The sequence below is a fragment of the Salvia splendens genome, chromosome 3, assembly GCF_004379255.2.
Source record: "Salvia splendens isolate huo1 chromosome 3, SspV2, whole genome shotgun sequence".
Classification (NCBI taxonomy): Eukaryota; Viridiplantae; Streptophyta; class Magnoliopsida; order Lamiales; family Lamiaceae; genus Salvia; species Salvia splendens.
Window position 1 is genome coordinate 32,574,870 of NC_056034.1, and position 15,414 is coordinate 32,590,283.

A 15,414-nucleotide genomic window follows, 5' to 3' on the forward strand; every position below is an offset into this window, starting at 1 on the left:
TAAAATTGCTTAATTATGACCTTCCGTGTTTTTGGTTAATTATTGACCATTAGATCATCTAATCCTAGGGCTGAGATTTGGTCTGCATTTCTGGATTTAAACACATACTTATTTTGATCATCTCCCTATATATATATATATATATATATATATATATAAGTGAGACACATAATCCACTAACTTATTCAACCCACATTTCTTTATATTTCTTAAAACTCGTGCTCATACTAAATGTGACACTTAATATGAGACGGAGGTAGTAGAAATAATGATATTTTCATTTAAAAAACCATTTTATTTTTTTATGGGACAACCAAAAAAAATTTATTTTTAATGGACAAATATAATATTTCTCCCTCTTCAATTAACTTAATCATCATACTAACATTATTCCACTGATATACTCTCTATGTTTCTTATTAATTGAGTTCTTTTTATAATTTTAAGAATTTTAATAATTGAGTTCTTTTTATAATTTTAAGAATTTTAATATAATTAAGTCATTTTTAATATTGACAAAAAAAATAGCGTTTTGTCTTACCCTATCTCTTTTCATCTTCTTTACTTTATTTACCCAAAAAGTATTTTAATTATCGAGAAACAAGGAACTGAGGGAGTACAACGTTTACTTTTGTTGCAATACTTTTATTTTTGTTATAGGAAATGTGTCCACCTTGATAATTTTCTGATTGACCTCACTGATACACGGGATAATTTAATCCAAAGTAGTTTTCCCACTAAAATGTGAGAAAAAGATAAACATAAAATGTACATAATATAATTCAAAATTATGAATTCGCAAATTCAAATCGGACAGAGGGTAATGTATTATTGGCTGTCTGTCATTCAATTGTTGGACTACGAAATGCAATTGCCAATCAGAAAACAGAGAAAATTGTCATAAATCAAACAAAAGAACAACCACCATAATTTTTACATGGTCATTCAATTGTCATTTCCCCCGTTTATTTGATTCTTATTTCCACCAACTTCAGCTACCCAAATTATTAAGACCTTTTTTTTTCTTAGTACGTAGATAAATCATCGAATTTTTTTGTCTCATTTCACATTTGCATTTATAATACCCAGCTTCAAAAGACTCTGAAATGTACATATTTTAATAAAAGCAAAAAAAATACTGTAAATCTAATTAGCAAATGTTAAAAATCCAATCAATATATATTAAAATCGATAAGCACATGTTTAGATATTCAATCAACATTTAGAGCATCACAATGGGGTGCCCTATAGTCCGCCCTATAGGACGCCTTATGCTCCGCCACATCATCATTCTATCCTCCTACCCTTCCACCTGCAGTGGGACGCCCTAAAGTCCGCCCTATAGTTTTAACTACTATTTTGTTAATTAATTTTTTATATTTTCAAATATGTTATGCAAAATTATAATAAAAAGCACCACGATGAAAGGAAAATCATCTATTAGAGCATTAGCAATGGGGCGCCCTAAGGCGCGCCACGTCAGCAGTTTTATCCTCCTACCTCTCCACCTGCAGTGGCTAAGGTGCGCCCTATGGCGCGCCACATCATCATTTTATTGTTTTGTTTAATTAATTTAACTGTTTTCAAATAACAAGTAACGAGTAAATAAAAACGGTCTAAATAACAAACGACGAAGTTTTAATAAAAAAAAGTTACATCATTGAACTAATAAAAAAAAAAAAAACTAAGTCGGACCAATTCCCAACTTCCGACGCAGCTCATCGAGTAATTATGTAAATGTAAGTTTCGAAAATGAAATCGAGTGAAATGAAATGTTACAAATGAACGGTATTTATAAAAAAACGAAACCGCGTGCCATCGTCCGCGGTTGATCGTCCGCGACCTCCACAATGGGGCGGGCGATGGCGCGGACGATGGCCATCATCCGCGACAGTCGCAATGGGGCGGACGATGGCGCGGATGATAGCCATCGTCCGCGCTATCCTCCGCGACTGAAGTATAGGGCGCGACTATCGTCCGCGTTCTATGGCGCGCACCCGCAATGGGTGCGGACGATGGATGGCGCGGACGATGCGCGCCGTCGGACGTGCCATCGTCTGCCCATTGCAGATGCCCTTACTAATTAAAATAAAAGGTACAAGAGTTAGAAATAAAAAACAAGTTCACTACAGATAATAGGAAGAGCATACTCTACATCATTCCTAGCTTGTGGCGCAGATAATCGATCATCCACTTGAGGTATTCGGCTTTGTCCAGGTCCTCGCACTGCATGAGGGCGTGGTGCGTGTCCAACAACGTCCTCCGGTTGGCGGCCACCACCAACTCCACGTAGGCATGTCCCGCAGCCGAAGTCGGGGTCGGGGCCGCTGTAAGGATGTCGCCTTCACCTTGCCATTGTTCTTGGCAGCCTTGCTGCCAATGGACGCCGGGAGGACATCGGTGTGCCAGAACTCTCATCCTCGTACATCGGCTGATTGAGGTCCATCGGAGGTGCGCCGCTGTCACTGCTCGTATAATCACCGACGGTGGTGTTCTTCGCCCTCTTCGCCGCAGCCGATAGGGGAAGAATCACTCCTTGGAACTTCTGCTTGTCTTTCAAGAGGAGCCAGGAGTTGTAATGCTTGAAATCACCGTACAAATGAAATGTACGACACACCCACTTTATCGCGGACATCCGTCAAACTCTCACCGCTTCCCTTCTCCCTCAAGCACTTCTCGTACTCCGACGAGAACAAATTGACCTGCTTCTTCACCTGATCCCAGTGCTTGCGGAGCTGCTCCCTATGGCGCTTGTAGGCGGCCGACGTCTTGGCCTCGTTGTAGCGATCAGCGATGTGCTCCTAGTACACTATTTGCGTTTGGTTGTTGGCAAACACCGGGTTCTCTGAAATATCAATCCAACACCTCGTCAAGACGATGGTTTCATCCGGGTTGTAGTTCGTCCTCCCTGGGGCGAACTCTTCATTCTTCTCCGAAAGCGGCAACTTCTGGGCCCTTTGCCCGTTCCGCTTCTTCTTGGTGGCGGAGCCCGAGGCGGAGGCAGCGGCAGCGGGGGCGCGGGTAGGAGACGGCTCCATGTCTGACAGCCTGTACGAATCCGTACTGAAATCGGGATCGTACTGGGTGTTGGAGTCAAAGGGCCGGTATTCATCAGGGACTGTACCCGGCCACCGTGCACCACCACCGAACATCGGACTATTCGGACTTGGGTAATCACCGGTATTCATTTTATAGTGTAAATAGAGAATGGAAGAGTGAAAGGAAGAGTGAAAGGAAGTTGTGGTGCATATATATAAATTTTGAAGAATTAAAAAAAAAGGAAAACGCGTTGCATCGTCCGCAGTGGGGCGGACGATGCCTGGTCGAAGGCCTATCGTCCGCGGACGAAGCATAGGGCGCTGACGATGGATATGCCATCGTCCGCATGGCTACAGTGGCGGACGATAGTCCACCCGATGCATCGGGCGAACTATCATCCGCCCCATTATGGATGCTCAGAAACACAATTATCATATAGTATTAAAAACTCAATCAACATATTATAATTAACATAACAAACATCTCCACATGAACACATGAAATAAGGATTTCGCTAGAATATTATTTGAAATTAACTAAATTCTACGCACTAAGTATTATTTATAGAAAATAGTTTAAACTGAGAGTATTATACTCCCTACGTCCATTAATAAACTTTGTATATCAATAAATTTTCTATTTGCTTTTTACTAATTTTGTAATAAATCTTACATTTTACTAATTTTATCTTATTCATATATCATAATAAAACTAATTATATAAGTAGGATCACCTTTTATTAACTTTTCAACCACTTTTTACCACATTTTAAGTCAAATGTGCCCTTGTATTGATGGATGGAGGAAGTATAACATTAAATTTTCTAAACATTTGAGGAAAGAAAATGTACAAATGACGTGAATTTATGTTTTAGATATTAAATTTTGTCGTTCAGATACAGTCTCAGTTCTCATAAAGTAAAAATGAGCTTCAAATTGAGTATAACCATATAGATTTGATACTCTCCCCGTCTCATTACATGTGAGACATTTCTTTTAAGTATATGTTTTTAGGAATGAAATAAAGTGGAGAGAAAAAGCATGAGAAAAGATTAAATAAGAGAAAGATAAAGTGTTGTTTTTTGTCATAAAAGGAAAAGAGAAAGATAAAGTGTTGTTTTTTATCATAAAAGGAAATATTTCATTTAGAGAGGAATAATTTTAAAAGCAATACCCCTCACTTATACTAGAATGGAGGGAGTACAATATTCCTCGCCCCTATCAATGATTTGATCATTTCCAATTAGTTGAACCAACACATAACATATGTTTTATCAATTCTTAAATTATTGAATTACTTCCTCAGTCCATAAAATGTTGTCCATGTTTGACTCGGCATGAGTTTTAAAAAATGTGAAGAAAAGTGAGTGGAAAAAGTTAGTGGAATGTGGATTCCACATTTATACATTGGTTTAATAATAGAATGTGAGTGTAATGAGTTAATGGAAAGTGTGATCTAATTACCAAAAATAGAAAAAAAAGTAAAATGGATAACATTTCACGAATAGATAAAAATAATAAAATTTGCAATATTTCACGGACATGCATCACAGAATCAAGCAAAGGACGGTGATTCTTTTACAATACATAAGAAATGCCACATCATTATTATTATCTGATAACAATGATTGATTATGTTTATTTTTCATAATTTTAACACTTCACGTAACAAAGGAGTACAAATAATTGATTCCCTTTAAAATTTTTGCGGTATGAAAGATTAACCCCCGACTTATAAAATATTTATAAATAATTTTCTAATAACAGTGATTGAATATGTTTGTTTGTGGAGTAATAATAAAGAATTACAAGTAAAGTTCATTTGAAGGAGCATGTGTATGTACTCTCTTCCTCTACAGTACACATTTTTATTTTTAGAATATTCTACTATAATGATACATTTCTAAAAATAGACCCACCACCATTTTTATTTTTTTTCATCCGTTATTTTATCCACAAAATAATAATTCCTCCGTTCCAATTAAATTAAGTTATATTTTTTTTGGATATCCCAACTAAGTTGGGTCATTTTTTTATAAAAAAAAACAAAACATCCCATCACTCATACTTTATTCCACTATCTACTTTATCTTTCCTACTTTATTTTTCTCTTCTACTTTTCATCATAATTTCTTTATCTCCATATCTAAAAATTACTATTTCTCAACTTAATTGAGACGAGGAAATATTACATAAAATCTCGTTTCGAATTATAAATACTCCATTTACCGTGAGATGGAGGCAGTATATATAGTAGAAAGTTGTAGTTGTAGCTGTAGAAGTAGAAATAGAGAAAGATGGCGTTGGAGGACCACGACGACCAAATCCTCCCACGCTACTCCGATCACCACCACACCTCCTCCGCCGCCTGGGAGAAGGAGAGATGCAAGGCCGACATCCTGAGCCACCCGCTCTACGAGCAGTTGCTGTCGGCACACGTGGCGTGCCTCCGCATCGCCACTCCCGTGGACCAGCTGCACAAGATCGACGCCCAGATGGCCCAGTCGCACCAGATTGCCGCCAAGTACTCTCTTCTCCCGCCCCTTCACCACAAGGACCTCGACCCTTTCATGGTACTCTACTACTTTTATATACTTCCTAATGTTTTGTCCCAATTTCAATTTTCAACATCAAAAGCCTAATTATATACTTCCTCCGTCCCAGATAATTTATCCCATTTTTCCATTTCGGCCCGTCCCACATAATTTGTCTCATTTCACTTTTACCATTTTTGACAGTGAATCCCATGTTTCAGTAACTCTTTCCTACTCACATTTTATTATAAAACTAATATATAAAAGTAGGACCCACGTTCTATTAACTTTTTTCAATTCATTTTTTCATTACATTTCTTAAAATTCGTGTCCGGTCAAAGTGAGATGAATTATCCAGGACGGAGTGATTTAAATTGCTTGATTTCAATTTCAGGATTTGAATTAGAAATACAATCCCAATAATGAGTTACTCCACCTAACAATTCTCATCAATTTTGCAATCTTAAACTCAAGAGTATAGTGTACCCTCCGTGATATTTCCTCTTCTCAATTTGTCAAATTTGAATCATAGTTTGACTGCCTGCAACTATATAGATTACTAAATGCCTTTTAGATGATATTGACCTTATGACAAGTAAGCATACATTTTGTAGGCACAGTATGTTCTGTTGCTATCCTCATTTAAAGAGCAACTTCAACAACATGTCCGAGTCCATGCCATGGAAGCAGTCATGGCTTGTTGGGAGATTGAGCAGGCATTGCAAAGCTTGACAGGTTATATAGTCTCTCTTAACTTTATCGATCTATCAAGTTTAGCTACGTAACAGTCATAACGAGACACAACGAGAATCCGACAGCTTTCGTGTTGGAATGGTGTTTTACACTCTTTTGAATAATTACTTGCAGGGGTAGCACCGGGTGAAGGGACGGGAGCAACCATGTCCGATGATGAGGAGATGGAGGAGGAGCATGCGGACAGCGAGATGAACTTGTTCGATGAGAGTATGGATGGATCGGACAATATGGGATTCGGCCCTCTTGTCCCCACTGAAAGTGAGAGATCTCTGATGGAACGCGTGAAACAAGAGCTCAAACACGAGCTCAAACAGGTGAAGCATCATCCTAGACCTCAAAACTACCATCAATCTGTACCAGAGTCATTTCATTTTCTACACTCATTTTTTTGAAAAATGATACAAATAAATAATTAAAGTGAATAAAGAGTAAAATAAAAAAAGAGAATAATGTAGATAAGACTGACTATATAGGGTTATAAGGAGAAGATCTTCGACATCAGAGAAGAAATATTGAGAAAGCGAAGAGCGGGAAAGCTGCCCGGCGACACTACAACAGTGTTGAAAGCTTGGTGGCAATCACATTCCAAGTGGCCATATCCAACAGTAAGTAAGCTAGTACTCCCTCCGTCCCGTGCTACTCGCACGTTTGCTTTTCGGCTCGTCACAAAGTCCTTACACTATTTATAATTTAAGTTAGAATTAATGCATTTAATTAATATGTTAGTTTAAGTTAAGAGCTCTTTTATTAAGTGATGTCTCATTACACCTAAAATTCTTTTTTAATTACACAAAAAAATCAATCCCAAATTTACGGCCTAAAATGAAAAGTGCGAGTAGCATGGGACGGAGGGAGTACTATTTTTTAGCATCAAATTGTTATGCTAAATTAAATTAAATTATGTGATAAACATTAGGAGGAAGACAAGGCAAGATTAGTACAAGAAACAGGCTTACAGCTGAAACAAATAAATAATTGGTTTATCAACCAAAGGAAAAGGAATTGGCACAGCAATCCTTCTTCATCTTCTTCTCCAAAAAGCAAGCGCAAGAAGTAAGCTAAATTCCTTCAATGGTTAATACCTATCAATTAATATGAATCAAGATTGCTAACTTAGTTGATTTTGGGGTGTAATTCACAGTGCTGCAGGTGACAAAAACAACTAAATGGCCAGATTTTGGTTGTATATTTAGGTTGCTGTTATCAACAATATCTCTGCTAATGATTTAGATCATGTAAACATAGTAGTAGTAGATATGAAAGTTGGCTTTTGTATAAAGTTGTGATTTTGAAGCCTTGCTTAAATAGTTGGATAAGCACGAATCAGCCCACGTTTTAGAAACTTTTTATTTTTGCTACAGTCATAATTTTGAGTCTATTTTATTTCTTAGTCTAATTAATGTTGTAAATTTATTTTTGCATTACATGTTCCGTTTTCATAGCAAAATATATTCCCACAATTCCGCTTTAGCAGTTCCGGTTACTTTTTCTCTGTCTTTATCATTTTTTCACTTTAAAACGAGTGCAGAAAAACAATTGGGATTACTAAAGCGGGACGGAGGGAGTAAAAAAAATGCTACATAAAAATTAAAATTTATGATGTGCGTATGACTTCCGGCGATACCATAATCAAGAATATATTATAAGAATTTTCTTTTATATAGTATTAATTAGAAATAATATTTCGTTTTAATATAGGTGTGGACGGGCATTGCTTCTGTCACAATTTACATTAGGCCATAATTGGAGGATTATTTTTTCGTTTTAGAACCCGTTTGGTATGATGCAATTCAAAATGATAATAATTTGAATTCTATGGAATAGAATAAGAATTTAAATTGTTTGGAATCGTTTCGTTTAGGTTCTGTTTGGTGTGATGCAGAGGGAGAGTAGTATTTGAATCTTTTCTTCCACTTATTTCTTGTCATGTGTATATCTAACAATCTATGATAAATTATAAAGGTGGAATCTTAAAAATAGTCTTCTCTTTTGATCTCTCGCTACAATCTCAAGCTAAGTGTAGATTAGATTTCTATTGTATGTTATATATCTCTTCTTTTTTCTTACAACAATTACATTGAATTCAATGACAATATAATAAAAACAAATTGAACAGAAAATTTTACAAATTTAACCATTCCACACAAATTATCAAGTAATATAAAAAATTAAGAGCATGAATATAGAGAAGAAATTCAGTCTCAAATGTCAAATCCATTAGACTTATTGGGCCAAGTCACCAAACTGGGCCGACTTGATTAAACCGATGGATTTATTGCAAACATTTGACTAACTGTATGAACAAATTATGAATTTTTATGATATACTGTAGTAACTAAAATTTGATTTGAATCATTAATTTTCAAAATTTGCCGTTACTTTATAGAAGTATAGATTCATATGGTCAAGTTCAACATTACAAATTGACACTTAACCTATCTTAATATAAATGATTGATTTTTTTTAATTGTCCCACTACAAATTTATTTTTTATAGCAAAAAACAACATATTTACTCTTTTTTACTTTTTTTTCTTTCCTATTTTACTCTCTTTTATCTCACTATTTTATTATACCTCTACTTAATTTAATCAAAGTACTTTAATAAATTTTATGTCTAAAAAGAAATCAATTACTTGGGAGGGGTAGAGTAGTTATAAGCAAAAGTTTCTACTTAATTTTCTCCCAGTATATCATCTCAGAAGCCCCATGAGATTTGATTAACAGCCTATATTCATCTCAAATAAATTAAATATTGAAAAAGTTACAGGGACTTAATTTGTTCACATGGCCAACTAAAACCTCTCAAGGCATACTTAGAAAAATTTTAAAATGTATATTATACATGCATAAAACAGTTTGATGAGGCTCGTTTTACGCATGTGTTCTATAGTAAAACTGCATCAAATTCTGTAACTAACGTCTAATTTTGAGCCAGATGTGTGTAAAAATTCGCCATATTTAGAAAATGAACAGATTAGTTGGGCGGATGAACGGATCAAGAAAAGAAGTCAAAAACTACGACATTGAGTTGATCAAGTCAAGAATCAAATGGAGCCAGTAGGAGTTCCGCATGTGAGATAGAGCTATAGACCCCTACCACAAAGTGAAGGGCATAAATGACATTTTAGAGAGGATGGTACCCTAGGGATCAGAGCCATACGCCTCTCTATATAAAGGGAGCCCAACACAACAAGAAAGAGAGTCCCGACCAGTGGTGAAAGGGGGTCTCGCATGCATACTTAGAATATCTTTAGGAATTCAGCTCTCTTCTAGGGCTGAAATCGGAGCTCTTTTACTTCATCTTCTTGATTTCCCTAACACACACTTGGTCCTGTCCTGTTTAGTTTAGTTTAGTTTAGTTTAGTTAGCGTTTGGTGGTAGTTTCCTACACTGTTAGCTTTCGGTTCTGTATTCCACTTTGAGAATAAGTGATGAAACAATTTACTGCTTTCGTAGTTTATTTTCAGTTTGATTTTGGTGTTATCGATATTTTGAAGTTTTTGATTTAGTAAATCTGAAGTTATGTTTTCGTTTCCAGCCGATGTGTTCTGTTTTCATGCATGATGTTTTTATCTGTTTTGTCGCACGTCTTAGCTAAAAAAAACGTCTTGTTTTGTTTTGATTTGATCAGATCTGATGTTTTATGTTTGAGATTTCTTAGGAAGTTTAGATCTAGTAGTTTATGTTTCGTTTCTGCATGATTATGAGTTAGTTTCTTATTTACGTAGTTGTAGCTTAGATCTTAGGAGTAGATTTAATTTTATGAGTTGTTAAGATGTTTCATCTTCCGTAGCTTTTCAGATCTGTTATTTGCTCTTTCTTTCATGTTGATTTGATCTTAGGAGTAGATTATGTTTCATGTTTTTACTTTATCGTACACATTGCAGGGGACTGACAGTCCCCCGTTTATGCTGTTTGTCCATTTATGGAAGGTTAGTTAAGTTAATCAAGTAAATTTAGTTAAGCTTAGCAAGTTGATCAGTTTAGAACCCTAGTCAATTTAATTTCTCAAGTCAAGTAGTTAACTTAACCCACTGATAGGGCCTATTTCATGCATCGGTTTATGGGTGAAATGCATGCTACTTGATCGATTTATCGCGCAAAACAAGTGTTAAATGTGCAGAATTACCACTTGACCAAGGCTTCAAGGCCGACCTGATCAAGCAAGTACAAAGGCGATAAAAGGCTCAGAATCGGGGGAGTTGATCAAGGGGAGCGATCAAGCAGTTAGGAGGGGACCACGGGCTTCTGGAAGAAGAGCACGTGAGGAAATGAGCTGGATACAGCGCACCATTCTGTTATCAAGGACGGCGTTCTAGAAGGGGACACGTGCTGGAATATGAGACGCAAGGACGAAGCTGAGTCATGAATTTGTTACCAAAAAGCGTCGACATTCTAGAAGAACAGCACGTAGCAATCAATGAGTCGCTCATTCTCAGAATGAGTGAATATTCCCCGACAAGATCGTTATCCAGCTGGACGCCGAATTGAGCTTATAAATAGAGGGTGTGCCACCACAAGAAGGAGACACTTTACTTTCCGCCTAGTTTAGTTTAGCATAGTTATCTAGTGTAGTCCAGCTCTCTAGCTTAGTTTAGTTTAATTCTCTAGCTTAGTTAGATAGCTTAGTTAGAAGGGCGACCAAAGGGAGCGCTGCAGAATACTCATTTATGTTAGCGTGATTTAAGTTTCCTGCTGAGATTCTTCTCAGTTTACCGCTTTCTTAGACTCCAAGTGTTAGCTTAGTTTAATTTCACGCTGTAATCAGTTTTTAGTTTAATCAAGTTATTTTCGCTTTAAATCCGCGCATTTACTTTTCTGTTGTTTCCTGCAAATCACTTGACCCAGTAGTTAGAATTCCGTTGATCAAGCTAGCTAGTTTAAATTCTGTCTAGATTAAAACAGTAGTTAAAACTCCCAAATTAAAGCATGGCAGCAGCCAACCCCCCCTCCCTGTTCACTACTCACACACTCGACACACCAACTTCCCTGTGGGATCGACCCCGAACTTGCCGCCTTACTGTTAAAGTTGTGCAAAATTGGGAGTTATAAATTACTTTGGCAAGGCGGAAAGGGCGAGAGCTAGAGTGCATTGATTAAGTGGCAACGACATTTGCTAACTGATCCAATCGGTTCGGTTATCACTCCATATAATTTGATTCGCATTCTATTCGTGTTTTCGTTCTCTTTCCTAGTCCCCCCTCCAAAATGGCGCCGTTGCCGGGGAAGTATGGTGTTACTTTATGTTTGTGCGTAGTGTGTAGGTGTATATAATTTTGTTTCTCATTTTTTGTTTTTGCTGTTGATGAGAAGGTACCACCAAGGCGATTACTGGAATCATCGCAGAGCCACATTAGAAGCAGCAGCAGCCACCGAGCAGAAAACACAACCACCACCACCAGAACGAACGGAAGCAAAGATGGCCGTTGTCATCGACGACTCGGGGATCGGTTCTGTACATGCTCATGATGAGAGAGAGCCCATGCATGCCATCACCGCTACTCCTGGGATGCGGACCATTGCCATCAAATCAGGAGAACTTTCCGTCTTGTCCTACTTCTATGGCCTTTCGAAGGAATGTCCGTATGCTTTTCTGGACGAATTCTGTCGGTACTGTGATATTCAGCCCATGCAAGCTGGGTCCACATCCGAAGATTACAGACTCAAAGCTATTCCTTTTGTCTTGAAGGGGGACGCGGGTGTCTGGCTGTCAAGGCCGCCGGAAGGATCCATTAGAACGTGGGCTGAGTTTCGCATGATATTCCTCAATCGTTTCTTTCCAACATATAAAGCAAGTGCCCTAAAAAGGGAAATTACAGAAGCCAGACAGGAATACGACGAGCCCCTCGTCCAGTACTGGGATAGGTTCCAAGGGATGCTTCAAGCATGCCCTAACCACAAATTGAGAGAGAAGTAAATCTACTCGATTTTCTATGGCGGACTCACGGTGGATAGCAAAAACGACCTCAACCTCGCAGCAGAAGGGGATTTCTCAAAAACCCTTTTTAGCCAAGCTAAGAATATTTTGGAGAGGCTGATTGAGGCTAAACGGTCGTATGAAACCTCTCGAGGGCAGTACAGGAGAGGAGCAGTGCACGCAACAGAGGGGCGCAATGATGAAAAGCTGGAGGCTCGATTCGAGCAGATGGAGAAGAAACTGCTGGAAGTAGTAGAAAAAACGAGACCACCGCCACCACCTGCACCAAAGGAGACACAGTACGTACCGCAGCCGCCACCTCCAGAAGAACATCATTACTATTACTGTGAATTTCCCCCTGAGGTAGAGCAAGTGAACATAGTAGGCCACTGGAACACTAATGGCAACTGGATCCAGGGGAAACAAAGAGAAGCTCCATGGAGGGACCACCCCAATCTTCGATGGACTGATCAAAACCAACCACTTCAGTTATTAACCCAACAAGTACAACCCTCTGAAGGGCAATCCAACTGGCCCACACGGATCCAGGACAGACCAAACTTTGGAAGAAACAGGATACATAACGTACCTCAAGAAAACTGGGCCAGTGGAGGACAGCCCAACTGGTCAAGCAGACATCCGGAGGGAAATTGGGGATACAAACAGCCAGGCCCTCAGTTTACTAACCAGGGAAGGCAACCGAACAACCAGATGGTCACGTACATTCCACCACACCTACGGGGAAATCAACAGTACAACCAGCCGCGGTATCAGCAAGAATACTACGGACAATCTGACCACCCACAACCCAACTATAGTGGAGGACCACCGAATCAAAGATACAACAGACACCCCAACGAAAGCCACGTAGAAATGTTGATACCACACCATCCAAATGATGCAGTGCGGGAAATCCAAGAGGCTCAAAAAGAGCCGCAGGTGGCGTTGGAGATGCTGACGAAACAACTCTCTCAAGTTGCAGTATCGCTGGGCGAGTTGAAGGGGAATGAAGCTACTATGCAACCACCTGGTCATGAGAATATTAGTGAAGTATCCCTGCGGTCAGGAAGGGTCTACCAAGGCCCCAGCCATCCTGCGATATCTCCACCAACTGTTTCTGAATCAAGCCGTGAGGAAAAGGGAGAATTTAGCAGAGGTGGTCAAGTGGAAGAAAAAGGCAAGGAAAGGGTTGGAGGAGAAGCCTCAGAAGAAACTCAGAAGGAAGAAACTGAAAGGGTTAAGCCCTATCCGTACCACGGAATGGTGACGAGGAAAAGGGATGCCACAATCGACGTGGCAAGCATGTTCAAGGACATGGATGTGAAGGTACCACTCTTAACGACGTTAAAAATGCCCCCGATCAGTAAGTTCATTAAAGACTACCTAGCAGGGAAGGTCAATGAGGAAGGGAGACTAATTACAGATGAGAACGTCTCTGCCGTAATCCAGAAAAGCGATCCCCCATCCAAGAAAACTGATCCTGGAATGTTCACGCTTCCAATTTCAATCGGAGACATTCAGGTAGAGCACGCCATGTGCGACTTGGGGGCATCTATCAATGTTCTGCCATACTCCATCTACCGGAAGCTGGGAGTGGCCAAGCTAGTCGACACGGATATAATGATACAGTTGGCTGACAGATCATGTATTCACCCCGAAGGAATTCTGGAAGACATTATTGTAAAGGTGAATAACTTTCTATACCCAGCTGATTTTTTCGTAATCAAGATGACAGAGCCCACAACAAAAGAGTCGAGTGGAGTCCTACTGGGACGACCGTTCTTGTCTACGACCAATGCTATCATAGACGTCCGCAATGGGACGATCAGTCTGGACTTCAAAGGAGAGCAGTATACGTTCAATATCAATGAGGCCATGAAGAGGCCAGCCGATGGAGAGAACATGTATTCTGTGGATGTAACTGAGCCCTTGGTGCAAGAATTTTTGGAAGAAGAATTTTTAAAAAGGCAGTTCACGGACTCAGCTGTAGATGAAGAGGTCGAAAAGGAAGAAGAAGAGTGGTTTGAAACAAATAAGGTCAGAGAAATGAACGACCAAGCCGTCGCAGAAGCAATAACAGAATTTTGTGAACGTCCAAAGCCAACTGGGTCGAGTAAGACAGCTCAAGTAGGGATGTCAATCGGGCCGGCTCGTCGGATTTCGGGCCAACCCTACTCGGGTTGCGGGTCAATCGGGTGCGGGCTAATCGGGTTGTGATTTCTTTCGGGTTATAAAAGCTCAGCCCTGACCCTAAAAGCTCGGGTTTCGGGCTAGCCCAGCGGGTTAATCGGGTTGCTACCGATAATATTAACATGCGATCAATCCAATAAATAATGATTAAAAATATTAATATTCATACAATGTAAAACATTTAATTATGATATATTTGAGATATATGCTTAAACTCAATCATAAACATGATCAAATACTAATATTTGAGATATTTCGTAGAATTTTAATGCGTGTTTTAGAAATTTAAATATTTTTTTTGTGAATTTGAAGTTTTTAATTTATTTATCAATTATTATATTAATAAAAATTCAATATATAATTTGTATATTTAATATAAAATTGAAAGTTATTTTTTTAGTTAATATTAATAAATGAAATGTCGAATTAGGAGTAAAAAAAATAGAATAATAGAAATTTTATCGGGTTTTCGGGCCAGCCCATCGGGTTTTCGGGTCTGGCCCTAATGGGTTGCGGGTTAATCGGGTGCGGGCTAATCGGGTTTTGATTTTATCGGGCTAGAAATTTCCAACCCTAACCCTATAAATTTGGCGGGCTATTCGGGCCAGCCCACGGGTTACGGGCTACATTGACATCCCTAAGCTCAAGTATCTAGCATTACAAAGCAGCTTGATCAAGGAAAGCCGCTGAGTGATGAAGCTGCAGAGAACACTCTGCCCACCGAGGAGCCAAAGCCCGCAAAAGAGTTGAAACCTCTTCCAGCACATTTAAAGTTCGCCTTTCTGGGAGAAGGCGAAACTATGCCCGTCATTATAAACAGTCAATTGACCCAAGGGCAGGAAGACAAGTTACTGGAAGTATTACGAAGGAATCAGAGGGCTATCGGCTGGAAGCTGACAGACTTGGTGGGCATTAGCCCGGATTTGTGTATGCATCACATCCGGTTGGAGGAAGGAGCCAAGCCACACCGCGATCAA

The 15,414-nt window shown here is 39.0% G+C and overlaps 1 protein-coding gene across 1 annotated transcript; it reads left to right on the plus strand.

The window, feature by feature from the left end:
- The first annotated feature begins 5,164 nt into the window (after positions 1-5,164).
- Positions 5,165-7,695, plus strand: LOC121793415 (homeobox protein knotted-1-like LET12). Its single transcript, XM_042191423.1, has 6 exons — positions 5,165-5,611; positions 6,187-6,307; positions 6,440-6,642; positions 6,802-6,933; positions 7,245-7,381; positions 7,470-7,695. Exons 1-6 carry the CDS (start codon positions 5,336-5,338, stop codon positions 7,492-7,494), a joined length of 894 nt encoding a protein of 297 aa, XP_042047357.1. The 5' UTR covers positions 5,165-5,335; the 3' UTR covers positions 7,495-7,695.
- Positions 7,696-15,414: the final 7,719 nt, after the last annotated feature.